This window comes from Ascaphus truei, chromosome 1, assembly GCF_040206685.1.
Source record: "Ascaphus truei isolate aAscTru1 chromosome 1, aAscTru1.hap1, whole genome shotgun sequence".
NCBI lineage: Eukaryota > Metazoa > Chordata > Amphibia > Anura > Ascaphidae > Ascaphus > Ascaphus truei.
Genome location: NC_134483.1, coordinates 87,519,939 through 87,537,455, shown reverse-complemented (window position 1 = coordinate 87,537,455; position 17,517 = coordinate 87,519,939). Strand labels below are relative to the sequence as shown.

The 17,517-nt window shown below is 42.8% G+C and overlaps 1 protein-coding gene across 1 annotated transcript in view; it reads left to right on the top strand.

Moving 5' to 3' along the window:
• The window catches only part of AGGF1 (angiogenic factor with G-patch and FHA domains 1), a 32,958-nt gene that overhangs the window by 1,883 nt on the left and 13,558 nt on the right, over positions 1-17,517 (top strand). The window contains exons 2-6 of the mRNA XM_075576671.1: positions 192-291; positions 1,897-2,096; positions 5,891-6,025; positions 6,380-6,568; positions 14,283-14,577. Of these exons, the coding sequence (XP_075432786.1) occupies positions 192-291; positions 1,897-2,096; positions 5,891-6,025; positions 6,380-6,568; positions 14,283-14,577 (919 nt within the window). The remainder of the gene's footprint in view (positions 1-191; positions 292-1,896; positions 2,097-5,890; positions 6,026-6,379; positions 6,569-14,282; positions 14,578-17,517) is intronic.

Below are 17,517 nucleotides of genomic sequence, written 5' to 3'. Positions count from 1 at the left end.
TGGGCTACCAATCTCTTTGGCAAGAATGACTGTAAGGTGCCCTCTGGACCTCCCTGTTTTTGGAGACAAAAATGTTATGATGCTGAGGTGCAGGGGAATGGCCAATTTGTCACTGTTATTTCTTAGGCCTGTGTTTCCTGTCCATTTCTTTCCACTTTTTAAATTAAATTATCTTTTGGGGGTTTTTGCAGGTAGAGGAATTAAGCAGAGCAATCCATGAACAGAAGGAAACAGAACAGAAAAAGACTGACCAGGAAGTGCAGACTGATTATTCTACTTTGTCACATTCAGGTATTGACTGCAGTCTCATTCACTGACATTGAAGTCTAAGGTTACAAATATGGCTAATGAGGCAGAACATTTTTTTTGGGGGGGGGGGGCATATACGGGATATGTAATGATTTAAACTATGCTAGTTGTAAGCTAGCATAAACACTACACATTTTGTAGTTTATTACTTTTTGTTTGATTTTGTAAATCGCACAGAAACACTAGGTCTCATGATAACACGCTCAAACCCGTGCTAGCAGAAACGTGTTATCGCACGATAACGGGTGCAATCATGTCTGCTATATCTGTGTGTATTAATTCCCACACAGTATTCATTGTATCCATCTTTACAAAACAAGAAGCAGGGAGAATATTATGTGAAGTGCAGCATGTCAGTTATGTATACAATGAATATCACTTATTCTCTCTCACAGTTGTCAGATTTATTACAATAGCTAATTAAAATGTTTGTCCCTGTGCTCTGTGTTCAAGCTGATTCTCAATGTATCCCTCAGGCAGCCATATACAGGCATACCCCGGTTTAAGGACACTCACTTTAAGTACAATCGCGTGTAAGGATGTATAGCCTAATAGGCAAACGGCAGCTCACGCATGCGCCTGTCAGCACGTCCTGAACAGCTATACCGGCTCCCTACCGATACGGAAGCTGTGCGCAAGCGGGGAGACTATAGAGCCTGTTACAAATGTGTTATTTACATCAGTTATGCACGTATAGAACGAGTGCAGTACAGTACATGCATCGATAAGTGGAAAAAAGGTAGTGCTTCACTTTAACTACATTTTTGCTTTACATACATGCTCTTGACCCATTGAGTACGTTAATGTGGGGTATGCCTGTAATACCGCTTCACTAATGTATTTGTTTGCTGGGTTTTTATCACGGCTCAGTGGTTGATGGTATGGATGAGGGGTCCTTCTCAGCCTCTACAGTTTTCATAATTTAATAAGTTTAGTACATTGCTCCTCATGTGAGCTGTTAATAGTATGATGGAGGGTAAACTACCCTCTTCCCACCTTCACACTTTTCTTGATTAAATGAGTATAGCAATTCAATTTCAGTGTGTGTGCGGGAGTGTACAGATCTAGCCAGCCTTGGTGTTCTCACTGCCGGGGAACCCGTGGTCCAAATCCGGCAGCAGGAACTCTTCCGGTGGGGGGGTTCCCATTCAGCAGAACGGTTCCCCTGCAGGCAGCTGCGGTTATCCTGTCCCTGGAGCTGCAGAGGAGTTTTATTTTTCTTCCCGCGGCACCGGGTACAATAAGTCTGGCTACGTCTGTAGTACTGAAAGGAACCAGTCTCGGAGTCCTGAAATATAATGGACAAAACTAAAATGGAAGCAGCACTCTGTAAACAATTAGTGCAGTAGATACCCAAACATGCACAGAATTGATATACATTCAATATTACACCTCACCATGTGAACTATTGCAATAATTTACGGCAGACTTAATTTTTGCTATTTAAACCTTTGCTGCTGAGCCGCCAGCAACGCATTTCCCTGGTCTTGTGGTAGCACAAGCGTTCTTGTACATTTGTAATCCTTTTAAAAACAAACCTTCAGAAGGGGAATTGTTTTTTTTATTTTCGGTGACACTTCATTGCAGATTATTATTACTATTCTTCCCATGAGGATCATTACGATACAAATGCATCTGAACCACCAGCGCAGGTGGATCCAGGAGCTGGCAGCAGCGTTGCAGGTGTGGGGGAGCATTCTCTAGCAGACACGGGTTTACATTCAGATGCCAACAACACAGAGTATGCGGCAGAAGAGCAGGGAAATGCTTATGCCGAACATGCGAAGGTAGGACACCTATGTTCTAAGACTAAGTAATACATTACAAATGCTTTAATATTCACAGTATTTATTCCTTGGCTGACAGTAAATGTTGGCTTCCTTGGAATGTATGTATACTGTATTTGTCTCTCCCTCTCCCTAGCTCTGTATAGTGGGGCCTGGACAGATCAGCCTGGGCATACAAGAGTTCTAGGCAGAATGAGTGCACAGTACAAATCCCTTTTTGGCCTCCGTTTATACCGATTTTAGTGGATGTAGGAAACTCCTATAAACAATATTTACAGCAGCAGTGACCATGTAAAAATGTAACACCTAGTAGTGGCAGATATGCATAATATGTATGGCTACGGTTAAGATTCTTCTGCATAGATGAAGGGAGTTGGATACATTTTAAATTGAAGTTGCAATCTCCCACTCCCCCCAAATCAAGTACATGTTTTACCCTATATAAAACAGTCCCCTGAACACCGGGCATGTAAGCTGTAGACACCCGACTTCAGAGAGATTTCATGTTTTACTTTTGCCAGTGCTTACTGCGGGGTCACCCAATCGGAAGCTGCAATGTCATACACTCAATGTCCTGGCTTTCTATTGGCCGCCAGAGTGAGGCAGGCCCCAGTGGCCATATTGTTTGTTTCGGCCAAGAATTCCTTTAAGGGAACTTCAGAATGACATATCTCTGAAATAAGGTGGGGATCTCCACAGCTTTCAGGGCCAGTGTTCAGCGCCGGGTGACCACTTATTTCATGGCAGGTAAAAACAACAAGCCGCACAAATAAATAAAATAACTGGGTTGGGGGAAAAAAGGTACATCTTAAACATTATCAATGAAGGAAATACCCAAATTGCTGCATGTTTAAAGTAATGAGTGAAATGACACTCTGATTCGCTGATACATAGAACGCTACCTATTCAGTAAGGTGAGAAGTGAGTGTATCATTAGTGCAGTACTCTCGTCCATGCAATTACATTGTAGTTATAGAGCTAACTTGTAACAACTTGTGAAATGTATGGGACAGCACCAGTTTATTTATTTATAAAATATTTTACCAGGAAGTAATACATTGAGAGTTACCTCTCGTTTATGAGTTTTATTAATACGCCTGTGACGATAGCCTACACAGATCTATTAATATTACACAAAAATAACTGGGTTTGAACTGAACGAGGCTTAAGATATAATAAATTGATTTTATTCCTTAGGATAGGTGAGCCCACGAATAATACAGTAACAGACAAGAAGTACACTTACTCGTTTTCATGAGGTTTTAAAACTTTTTTTAATTCAGAGATAAATATTCATTTTGATAAAGCTCTACGAAGCGAAACATGTCAATGTAATTTTCTCCCGTTTTTTTGCTTTAAATAAATTGTTTTATTTTTCACCCTCTTCACTTATTTATTCAAGTGTGCAGCGTTTTTTTGGCTTTTTGCCATTTTTCTCCCTATTCAGAGATCAAGAAAGCAATCCAACTTGTAATTCCATCAAAAAAAGTCTACTATATTTAACCTGCTTATTTTGTGAAAATTGTATAAAATAAATTAGTTTCCTGTCTTTGCTTCCTATTAAATATAATGAGAAGCTGTGCCATATTAATATTACACTGTAGGGGGCAGGGAAATCACTAAACTCTGTTAAATCAGGGAAATAAGGTGATGTAATATGTACATTGTTTTGCGTATACATCTCATTAGCATAGGTTAACATCACAGTATTATAGGATAACATTGCTTTATTTTCAAATAACGTGTTATGGAAGTCCTATCAATTCCCTGAAATCAGGCCTTTGCTTGACTAGACAGAGAGAGAACTGTTATGTGAATCATGCCCTACTGTGGAGTTGCACCCATTCAGACCCTGAAATTTGTTGGGAGTAATGCCTGGGGTTAGGCTGCGTCCACGCTGCCACTGACCGCGCTTGGCGTGGTCTGCACAATCAATTTAATTCTGTCCAGCTACGCGCGTGCACGTACACTCGCGGGCGCTGGGTGCTTGCCGAGACAGATTAAATTGAGTTCGAGGCACGCTGAGGGAGTCACATGACTTCCTCAGCCAATCAGCGCTAGTCACTGTTAGTGCGAGCGGGAGGGCGTGGTCTAACATGTTGCCAGACACCCGGCGCTCATGCTTGGAGAGTTGGTGACCTCACTACTGTCAAGCATGAGCGCTCTCAGTGGCAGCGTGGCCGCAGCCTTAGAGAACGAGTGAAGATAATGGAGGGGAATGTGCAAACTCATTTACAGCACATTGTGATATTACACAAATCCAACCCTCCCATGTCTCTGCTCATCGTAATTACAAACTCACTTAAACTAAGTATTTTAAAATAATTCTTAAACTCCCTAAAAATGGAACTTCCATTAGTTCATAGACCTTGGAGGGTGTGCACCTTTTACATGCACTACAGTTTTCATCATCTTTTTGTGTGTGGGAGCTTTTCCCAATGAAGAATCAAATGTATACAGTGTGTGGTGCATAATATAAATGTATATAAATATCTATATCTCCAGATAAGAATTGATGTGCTCAAAAACCAATCTCTAATGAAAAAATGCTAATATATATATTTTTTTTAAAATGATGAAAATTAAAGAATATGGGAAAAATGTAAAAGAATCTTCAAAAAGACAAAGTACTGCCTATTATTAATATACTCAATATACTCCATACGCACAGCAGAAATGAAGGACTTGTGGGGAATTGCAAAATGTGTCGATTAGCAGTTAGTGCAGTTTTTTTAGGGGGAGGGGGCTGTATATATGCATACACGCATACATATGTGCACATGCACATATTACAGGGATAGAAAAATTCAGAGCGCCTAAAATGTCCCTCCTTGCACCTGTGCTATGTGCAGCGATGACTGACCTGATTGACAGGTCAAGTCACCACTGCTCAGTGAGGGGCGCGGGGGAATCTGAGAGCAGGAGGCAGAGGTGAGCTGGGGGTGGGGATAGTTAGAGGGGCTGAGATGAGTGTCATAGACAGACATACACACAGTGTCACAAAACTGTGGGGGGGAGGGGCAGCTGGGATGCCCCCTCCCCCCCTCTTTCTTTAAAAATAAATTAATAAAACCTGCCTATTTGCTGGCAGGCCTGCAGCTGTTCTACTTTCATGCCTCATACTTTCCAGGTTGGTGAAAAGCAGATGTCTCCCCATGTCTACATTTTAAAGGATCGATGCTTCCCTAAATTAAGACGCATTTAAAGCATCATAGTTTTTGATAAATAAAAGCACGACAGTAAGAGAGGCTGCCACGGTCACAACTACAAAGCCGCAATGTCACCTCCCCAAAGATGTTACAGCTTTTATATTGGCTGCTAGAGGGAGCCCTTACATTGGCGGCCATATCGGATCCCCACTTTGCCCTTGGGACCCCTTATCCTCTTTACTCCAGGCACCTTGTCCACCCCAATCTCATTGCTTCTGAACAGGAGGGGGTTCACTGTGCATTGAGGGACCACTGATTAGCTCAGGGGGACGACCCAGTTCAGGTTAAATGTAAAAAAAAAAAAAAAAACCCACACCTTTTTATAGGAAGTGTACAGCATTAAGCTAGGTGCTTTCACTGGTCTCGTGGAGATGTCCATGGTCATTTTGGTTGTTGGGGCCTTGTTTTTGTCCATCCTTTATTGTGATTCTGGCAGCAGGGTTCCACCCAATACTCAGTCCGGTTTTACCCTACAATAATAATTACTGTGCATGTATGTGAAGAAAAAAATGCCTGGTCGTCTTTTGTAGCTTACAATGCAATGGCAGTTTTGTTTTAATCTTTATTTGTGTTTCCCTGTGTAAGGAAGAAGAGGAGGGCACCTCACTAGCCGAAAGCTTGCGAGCAACTGCAGAAGCCGCTGTGTCACAGACCGGATTTACATATGATGAAAGCACTGGAATGTACTATGATCACAGCACTGGATTTTATTATGACTCGGTATGGGCTTAATTACTATATTCAAGTTGTAAAATGCTGTGAGTGACCCTGGCACGGTCATAATTTTTAAAACGGAGTGTAATTTCTCCCTTTGTGCACGTATTTGTACTGCCTCTCTTATATGCACGTAAATAAGAAAGAAAAGATACTTGGCATACAGAGAGATGAGACGTGCACTTTACTAAGGGATTGAGTGCAGAAATGTGAGGCATTGGGTGGCACAGGGAATTAATGTTCTTTCAACGAAACTCTGCCTCTCACTTGTGCATAGTAAATGTTGATTGCTTGTTTTAAAATATCCGATATTGTAAGTGGCTGTGTTTGGTATAACTTAAGCATATGTCTCGTGTCTAGGAAACGCAGCTATATTATGACCCTTCCACTGGTATATATTACTACTGTGATGTAGAAAGTGGACGTTATCAGTTTCATTCCCAAGTGGACCTTCAGTCTTTAAACGCGACAAACACTCAGCAGCCCAAAGAGAAACGGGGGAAAAAGAAGAGACGAGAGCCATGCAGTAGTGCACAGGACGAGGACAAGGTAAGCTTCATAATGTTACCCATTTTCCATATCCAATTATAATCACGCGATTGACATTGGTTAATTTGTGCGTAGCTATTTTTTAAGGTTATTCTTTGACATGATCGTCTCAATATAGATTCGGCATGTACTTTAAAACTCCTAAAAGACATTTGGTGGTGTTGAAAGATTGCACTGAATTTGCTTAAATCGCTGCCAGTCTGATTGGGGCGGGGGCGGCAGCTGACCAGAACCTAGAGTTCTGGTTGTGCACCCCAAAACTGGAACAACCTACCAGAGACTCTCACATCTACCACCAGTTTAAGTTCTTACCAAACTAAGGCTGTCTCACATTTTAATCTGGTCTGTAACTGTTACACATGCCTATAATTAAGTAACCGAAGAACAAGGCATTACTGGCCAATAATGCCCTGGCTGGAAGAGTTGAAGGCCCGAGGCGAAGCCGAGGGACTTTAACCCAGCCAGGGCATTATTGGTCAGTAATGCCCTGTTCTGAGGGGATTATTACTATTATAGGCTAAATGTAGACTTTTTTCATAAATAGACAAAATCAAATAAAATGGTAAATTCATGAAACCACCTCTATATACGCTTACACTGTAGATATCTATATCCACACACTGCTGCCCCCTCTGTGTGTACACACACACACACACACACACACACACACACCAGCTCAACACACAACACAGCAGATCTACACACACAAACTGCTGCTACACGCACACCACACACAACATAGCAGCTCTACACACACAACATAGCAGCTCTACACACACAACATAGCAGCTCTACACACACAACATAGCAGCGCTACACACACAACATAGCAGCTCTACACACACAACATAGCAGCTCTACACACACAGCACCTCTACACACACACACACACAGCACCTCTACACACACACACACACACACAGCAGCTCTACACACACACACACACAGCAGCTCTACACACACACACACACAGCAGCTCTTCACACACACAACACAGCAGCTCTACACACACACAACACAGCAGCTCTACACACACACACAACACAGCAGCTCTACACACACAACACAGCAGCTCTACACACACATGCTACACCCATAAACACTGCTGCTGACACTCAAACACAGACACAGCAGCTCTATACACACACATCATCTCTACATACACACAACACAGCCGCTCTACACACACAAACTGCTGCTACACATACAACAGCACAACACACACACACACTGCTGCTGCAATACCCATAAACACTGCTACTGACACACACACTGGAATAAGTGGACTAGGGCGCTCCAAAGCTCACTATAAAAATCTAATAGACTGTGTCTAAGATAAATGCACATAAGATGGGGCACACAATAAAAAGCCAATGAAATAAATAATAAAAATAATTAATACTGACCCGTTGAAAGGTATGAAGCTCTACCCGAGAGGGTTCATCCCAACGATCCTCATAGAATTTTTGAAGGAAGAGTAGGGGAGCGCAAACAGAAAGAAAGAAAGAAAGAAAGAAAGAAAACCATAATAAATAAAAACAATAAATAATAATAGTAGATACACTGACCAAATGGACTGATAACACAGGAAGCTCTACACCCAAGTGAGGGGGGTAGCTGGAAGTGATGGGAGATTCACCAAATACAATAATAGGGACTCACACGGCCATGTGTGAATCTAGGCTGCACATGTCTTTATGTGCGGTCTCCAGAGGAGTTGCCTGGTGAGGCGCAGCCCGGACCAGCCTACGAGCACTGCCGTTTTCTGATATGCGAGTGCTTTGCTGCTGTTGTCATTTTATTAAAGCTGTCTTTTAACCATCAATCTGGGCACTTCTCATTCCATTACCATCGGGTGCATCTCGGAGGAGTCTACTCCCAGCACCACACCAGACAGACGTGAAGCCAGCACATCTGTGATAAAGACACCATGTGCAGCCTAGATTCACACTGGCCGTGTGAGTTCCTATTATTTTATTTGGTGAATCCCCCATCACTTCCAGCTACCCCCCTCACTTGGGTGTAGAGCTTCCTGTGTTACCCAGTCCATTTGGTCTGTGTATCTACTATTATTATTTATTGTTTTTATTTATTACTGACACACACACCACAGCAGCTACACACACACAGCGCAGCTCTATATATGCGCACATGCTACACACAAAAACACTGCTGCTGACACATATACACACACACACACATACACACACCAGCTCTATACACACACATCATCTCTACACACACAGCACAGCCGCTCTATACACACACACACACACACACCACAGCCGCTCTACACACACACACACACACACACACACACACTAACACACTAACACACTAACACACTAACACACTAACACACTAACACACTAACACACTAACACACACACTAACACACACACTAACACACACACTAACACACACACTAACACACACACACCACAGCCGCTCTACACACACACCACAGCCGCTCTACACACACACACACACAACACAGCCGCTCTATACACACACACACACAACACAGCCGCTCTATACACACACACACACACACAACACAGCCGCTCTACACACACACACACAACACAGCCGCTCTACACACACACACACAACACTGCCACTCTACACACACACACACACACACAACACAGCCGCTCTACACACACACACACACACAACACAGCCGCTCTACACACACACACACAACACAGCCGCTCTACACACACACACACACAACACAGCCGCTCTACACACACACACAACACAGCCGCTCCACACACACACACACACACACACACACACACACACACAACACAGCCACTCTACACACACACACACACACACACACACACACAACACAGCCACTCTACACACACACTCACAACACAGCCACTCTACACACACACACACACACAACACAGCCGCTCTACACACACACACAACACAGCCGCTCTACACACACATACAACAGCACAACACACACACTGTTGCTGCAATACCCATAAACACTGCTACTGACACACACACATACACACTGCAGCCACAATAAAAAATGCCCCACGTACTAAACTTTGCAGACACCCCCTCCCCCCCCCCCCCCCCCAATTCAACTGAATCTGCTCAGAAAATCTGTCAGCTCAGGAGGAGGGGGAGGAGTCAACCCATGGCTGATAGTCCCTGACCAATCCCCTGCCCTATCTCAGCTGTTCTGAAAGCTGATTGGCTGGAGATAAACACATTGAAAATTACACATTGCAAGCTGGTAAAATTCTGGGCATTACTGATTGGATAATACCTGGAATTTTAATTTCAGAGAGCAGGGTTTTCAATAATGCCCGAAATGTTACTGCTTTAGCTGTGCATGCAATGTCTTGTATATAATGTTCACTTATGTAACTGTATTTGTAACCATGTATTATTTGTCATAACTCTATGTCCAGGACATACTTGAAAACGAGAGGTAACTCTCAATGTATTACTTCCTGGTAAAATATGTTATAAATAAATAAAATAGAGTTGGTCTATAAATGAGCCCAATGAAATGGAAGTTGAGTTTTCCCAGTAAACAAATGTGGATTGGTCATAGTGCTTTCTTAGCCCCTTCACCACAGTAGGTGCCTGCAGTAGAGCAAAGTGATACCGCACGCATCAAAGATTTAAGTGCACAGCAGGTTGAAGCCCTGAGTAGCATATTAGATGTTCTTTTGAATCCCTCGTATGACTGCGTAAGTGCTTTAAAATGACAAACATTAGGTGCGTGCCTTTTCACTACATTTTATTTCCCTCCGTTCTGAAGCATTCTAGGTGACTTCATTTGCAATATACCAATGTCAACTAGATCTTGCCTAATACACCTGTGGACATGTGTCTGAGGTAATGAAGTAGTATTGGTTTTGTCTAGTGCAGGAGTGGGCAACTCCAGTCCTCAAGTGCCACCAACAGGTCAAGTTTTAAGGATATCTCGGCTTCAGCCCAGGTGGCTGTCAGACACCTGTGCTGAAGCAGGAATATCCTTAAAGCCTGACCTGTTGGTGTCACTTGAGGACTGGAGTGGACCACCCCATGTCTAATGAGTTGCACTTTATCACGTGATGGTAGATAAGGCTAAGGCCCCGCTCCCAGAGTCAGCGCGCCCGCACTGCAGACAGGCGGTGCGCTGACACTACACAGACCGCGATATGCGGTCTGTAGGGAGCGGGAGGTGGGCGGGAGTGGGAGGTTTGACAGGGAGGGGGGGCGTGGCTTGAGCGGAGGGACCCGCTACTCTCCCCCCCTCCTTCCACGGACTCGGGCTGGAGCTGCTGAGGGTAAGTAAAACACACACACACACAGGCACTCATATACACACGCACACGCACACACATACACATACACATACACACACACACAGACAGAGGCAGGCACTCACGCACTAAGGCGCGCACACACACACACACACACACATACACACACAGACAGGCACGCACCGCTTTCACTCCAACCTCCTCCCTGCTCCCCGAAGCCTCTCCTCCTCCCAAAGCCTCCCCTCCCCATTGGCTCACAGCCACACCACGTGACGCGTCAACGCTAGGGAACACCATTTTCTTGTGTCCCATAGCGGCTGACGCGCCACAGCGTGTAGTGCGCTGTGCAGCCAGGGGGGACCGGGACCGGCTCGCGAGGATTCCCCTGCTGGTGGGGAACTCGCGACATGGCCGCCCGCGCCAACGAGCGCAGCGGGACCGAGGCCTAACCCCCATGGCGTCTTCAAATGATAAAAAAAAAATTAGTGTGAGGTTGACTATTCGCTGCTATTAATCCTGTCTTTAGGTACATCATTTGACAGAAAACATGGCTAGTCTGGAGATTTCTTCTTTTGGATTCACACCATCTTGTAAAGGTAGAGTTAAGACACCAAAACCATCTTGTCAGTTTATGAAAAAGGCAGTGAAGCTGCAATGGCAAATTAGGAGCAAATGCATTGGACCCCATAAATCAAGACCACTGCAAATGTGCAGCATTACTTGAATAATCAGAAGTTTAACAAAAAGAAATAAAAAATTTGCTTTAACAGAGGTGTTCATGTGAGGATTGTATATTTTCAATCTGTGCTTGTCTTTGTTGTAGTCTAAATAGTGTTAGTTTCAACTTCTTTTCCGTGATGTCTTATATGGACGCCTGAAATCCCATCAAAAAAAGTGTAATATTTTTTTTTTAATATTACAACTACAATGCTGTGTGAATGAACATACAGTATATATAACCTTCACATTAACATCTGTGTAGACTTTATAAAGAAGTTGTATAGTTCCAGTTTACGAAGATCTTCAAAATTGTTGCTCACTTAAAGTGCAGCATATTTTCAATGTCCAGTAACCCAGATTGTCACTAAACACTTCACACTACACCCTGTATTGTTTAAGTGAAACTTCTCTGATGGCACAAATCTCCTTCATGGAGACGGAAGTTTGTAATGGAAGTGTTGGCAGAAGCGGGCATGCGCTGAAGCGACTGTTGGCATGCACAGAAGCGGCTGTCGATGCTCGCGCATGCCACGCAAACGCGTCTGTCGCATGTGCAGAAGTGACCGGCGCTTCACACACATGCGCAGAAACGTCCGGTTCCACTCCCACATGCCGCGCATGCGCAGAAGATGCCATGGGCTCACGCATGCGTTGATGGACACAGACGGGCAAGCGTGTATGCATGCACGCCCCACTGCTTAGAGGAAATAGAGAATAAATGTGTTATACTGTTCACCGGGCGCTCAGAGGGTGGGGCTATAGAAACAGGTGAGGACAGAACAATCAGTATGATAAACCTCTAGTGTGTATGCGTTACCAGGTTATAAATTCCAGGTAGACAATAGTAAACATATAAAATGGAATGGGAGTACTCGCAAATGAGCAAAAGGCTCCAGCACATACTGATTGATAGAGAAAACGAAAAGAGTCTAGGAATAAGCCACAAATTTAATAGCGATAGAAATAAAACAATAAGTATCACAAACGGGAATGCTTAACGACTGTAAATGCAAAGTATATGGTTCTTGCAAAGCACAAAAGTAGGGGGGGGGGAAATATATATACAGTATATAGGGAAGGGGAGTGTGAGGGGAAAAAAGGGGGGGGGGGGACCGAAACAAGTAAAAATATAAGAACAATGGGGAGGGTAAGCGGGGCAACGTTTCAGGGTAACGGCCCTTTCCTTATGCCCGTTCCCTTGAGTCAATGGAACCTCAAGGTACTTCCCTTAACCCCTCTACAAGAGACAAAATAGCCGACTCAGAATAATTCTATAATCTAGTCATGAACAGCCATCTATAGTATAAGACAAACTCAACCCGTCCTTTTTCTTCAAGATTCACAGGCTGCTGGCATCTTTTCTTCTCTTTCAGTGTAGAAGTGACTCCTTTTGTGTTAATGTGTATAACTGCAGAAGCCATTTTAATTTCCTTTGGCTGCAACTGACATAATCAGAAAGCAACCAACAAATGTAAACCTTGGAGCACCAGACCAATGGAGGCATCCGACTTCCACTGGTCATCCGGCAACCACGTGATTGCTTGATGTAATCGTGTGGTTGAGAGTACGATCATGTTTAGTATGACGTGCCCTGTACATCATAGGGCGCCTAGAATGCTGACCCTTATGACATGCAGGGTATGTCTTGGTGGTCTAGGACATTTGGTCGTGGCTGTTTTTCCGCGACCAAATGACTACCGGGACCGGTTGTTGCCGGGCACTTTGCCGCTAAGGTAAGTGCCTAGGCCCTTACTTACCCTGACTAGTCAAACTTGCCTTAGAAGCGGTGGTGGATTGGCTGCGGCGGAGGGCCCGTCTGCAGCTGAATGCTGGTGGTTATTTGGTTGTGGCCGTGACCAAATGTCCCATTCCATGCATTGGGACACTAACAAAGTTAGAACAAATTAAGATTGTTACATATGAGGGAGAGATTTACAATCGTGTAAGGGTGGTAATGAGGTTTTGAAAGTGAGCTATCACATGATATATATTGAAGTGTCATAATGGTGTACCTTCAGTTCTTACTCTTACAGAGATTCATCTGAGCCTGTTGACTGTAGCTTTGACCTTTTTAATAGCATTATTTTATCACTAAAGTGTGGTTTTGTCTGAGCATACTCGTGACTACTTGTTCTACTTGTATGTTTTCCTTTAATGGCCCTATATGACATGGGACATTGAGGGGTAAGAAAACTTATATTTTATATTGTAAAACAATGTTTTACTTATTGTGATACTTGCTCTTCTGGATATTTAGAGGTGATTTGGCATCTGTTGAAATTTACCCACATGGGCCTTTGTTTTACAGAGCCCTTTTTTATTAGTGTGAGGATTGTACATCTTTTGAATAATCTTTTTCTGAGGTTATTGTGGTTTGGGGGATGTTAAGAAATGTGGGATCTGATTGTACATCAGAAAACAGCATTCAAAACTGGGAATCTAGGGATTTAATAACTTCAGGCATTCACTTTCAGGCATTCACTTTCATTTCCACATAAGGGTTTATGTACAGTTCTAGCCTAATTAAATCTAATTAAAGAAACAATAAAACTGTCTACCAATCCATAGCTATTTATTATGCCTAGGAAAACTCAATTTTCTTCTGAGATGTTAGTTGAAGACTCACTTGTGGAGCTGTGTTGAAGATGCCACTATACAGGTAGATGTTTTTGTTCTATGCCTTCCCTGCATAATATCATATTTTCTTCAAGGATGCTCAAACAGAGGAGGTGAGAAAATCTAACAACTCGACTTACTACAGTACAGCTCATGATCGAGTAAGTTCCTCTGAGAGGGAAGAGTCTGCTAATGGAAAAAAGAAGGCTAAGCTGAACAGTCATTATGTAGACTTGCATACGGACTCAAATGACAGAGAGAGTTCCTCATCTTCAGACGAGAGTGAGCCAGAAGAGGGTGAAATAACAGACTCTGAAAATGAGAAGACTTCCAGTGATGAAGACATGTCCAGTGGAGATAGTGTAAATACAAACAGCTCTGAGATTGAAGGTGACCTAATTTGTGTATAGTTTGCATGCAAAGGCAAAATTATACTGCCACCAATGAAATTATTTGTTGCACAAGTTAGACCTATAGTTTTGTATTTCATTAAAGTAGTAGTCTGCCCTGTTCAATCATTATTTATTTTGCATTGTTTAATACTGAGAGGGTCTTGACGTGCAGGACAGCTGCTGTCTTACCACCAGGAGCCCCCAGTTCAGGAGATATTACCTGTCTTAGCAGCATTTTTGAGAGGTTTGAAATGCATTGGACAGGAAATGACTAGCAAACCAGTCGGTGACTGAGCTGGGAAGTCACTGTTACAGATTTGACTTAAAGACAGGTAGCTGCATGGTAATCGGACAACTCATTTTCTCTGTAACTCTGTAGGGCACAGTATGTAGATCTGCTGCTACTTTCCAACACTAGGTTATTTTCAAAGCTGCAACACACAGCTTGCTGCTTTTGTCTTTTGAATTCAGCATTAGAAATTGTAGTTGAACTAATTTTGTTAAATATTGCTAATTTTGCAGAGACTGTCTTTTTTACCCGTTTCATTTGCTTTAATTATAGTAGCTATTGGCAGTGAAATGGATGCCCCAGTAACTAAAACTTCCTCTGCAGTTTTATTTCTTCTGTATTGCTGTTTTGGAGAATGTAGCCAGTTTAGTATTGTGATCTTCAAGAAACATCACTACAGGCATACCCCGCATTAATGTACGCAATGGGACCGGAGCATGTATGTAAAGTGAAAATGTACTTAAAGTGAAGCACTACCTTTTCCCCACTTATCGATGCACGTACTGTACTGCAATCGTCATATACGTGCATAACTGATGTAAATAACGCATGTGTAACAGGCTCTATAGTCTCCCCCTTGCGCACAGCTTTGATACAGGTAGGGAGCCGGTTTTGCTGTTCAGGACGTGCTGACAGGCGCATGCGTGAGCTGCCGTTTGCCTATTGAGCGAGATGTACTTACTCGCGAGTGTCCTTAAAGTGAGTGTCCTTAAACCAGGGTATGCCTGTATTATGTTGTAGTAATTCACAACATTTGTTTTGCCGCTGGAGATAATGGAACAGATACATTCAGACTTCTGCTACACACTTTCCTTTCACTATTTTTCCCGAATTGGTGGGTGCAGGTTAATTTTGGTGTTTCGCACTCAACCTGTATGTCGCAAGTTGTGGGCATATGGGCTGCCACACCATCTCTTGTCCTTTTCTACCCACCTACTTTTTGGTCCTTTTCTGCCCACCTACTTTTTGGTTTATCAGTTTTAAATTGTTGGTTGCCCCTCTCGCTTCCTTTTGCATGGCCCCATCACTGTTTAAAATAGCCATTTTTAGCTATGTTTTTTTTTTAATGAGTTAGAACTCTGGTTGTTCAGAGCTGATCCACGCCATTTAATCCTTTTAGCTCCAGGGACCACCTCATCCGTGAGATTACCGGTGTTCCCTCATATACATTTGAACGTCCGTCCAATAGGAAGCCACAACGTCTTCCCCTGCGATATTTGATGGCCATTTTAAATTCCCTAAAGGAAAGAAAACGCTGTCCAGTAAACCCAGTAATTGTCTCAGTAACAGTGTGGTCCTGGGTCGAAAAGCAGTGTGGCTCAGCCCGGGAGGCCCCCTGGTTATCAATTTGTAAAAATAAACTAAAACAGGTACTGTAGTTGGTATTGCTGCTTTTTATATGCAATGCTATTTTACATACAGTGGCGATAAAAAGTTTGAACCACTTAACATTTTAGGTTTTGAAATATCTGAACATCCTATTAGATCTTAATCTACATCCTAATAATAGATAACCTGATTAAACAAATTCCACAAAAACATTATACATTTTTAACATTTATTTATCCAAAAATTATTCACCACATATCCATGTGTGCAAAAGTATGTGAACCTTTAGATTCAGTACCTAGTGGCACCACCTTGAAGAGCAATGACTTAAACAGTCTCTCGCATCGGTTTTGATGAATTTTGGCCCATTCCTCCTTACAGAACTGCTTCAACTCCGTGGCATGTGAGGGCTTCCTTGCATGGACAGCTCACTTCAGGTCCTGCCACCACATTTTGATGGATTTTGACAAGGCCATTGTATAACATGGGATTTTTTCTGCTGCAGCCATTCTTTTGTAGATCTGCTTGCATGTTTTTAGGATTTTCTTGCTGCATTACCCACTTACGCTTCAGCTCACTGACGGATGGCCCGACCTGCAGCTAGAATAGAATGTCTCGGTATTTTATATTCTCGATGAGATGTGTCACTTTTGAGTACGTTGATTTATTTAAAAATCTCTGCATTAGGCTCTCTACTCTGAAACAAAAAAAATGCCTTTGCTTTTGTAGCCTGTTTTTAGTTTATCATTAAAGCTGATTAAGGAAAAGCTTTAGGGGTACATTTTGTATAGTCCGAAGTGTCTGTTCTGGCCAAAAATTCCCATATAGTTACATAGTAGATGAGGTTGAAAAAAGACATGCGTCCATCAAGTTCAACCTATGCTAAATTTAGACAACAGATACTTTATCCTATATCTATACTTACTTATTGGTCCAGAGGAAGGCAAACAAAAAACCCCAGTGTCCTATCATCCAATGACATCTCATAAGGAGAAAAATAAATTCCTTCCTGACTCCAAGAATTGGCAATCAGATTTCTCCCTGGATCAACATCCTTCCCATGTATACTTATTTGGTATATCCCTGTATACCTTTCCTTTCTAAAAAGATGTCCAACTTTTTTTTTTTAACAAATCTCTTGTATCTGCCATTACAGTCTCCATGGGTAATGAATTCCACATTTTAACTGCCCTTACTGTAAAGTACCCTTTCCTTTGTTGCTGGTGAAATCTCCTTTCCTCCAACCTAAAGGGATGCCCCCGAGTCCTTTGTACTGCACTTAGGATGAATTGTTATTTTGAAAGCTCCTTGTACTGTCCC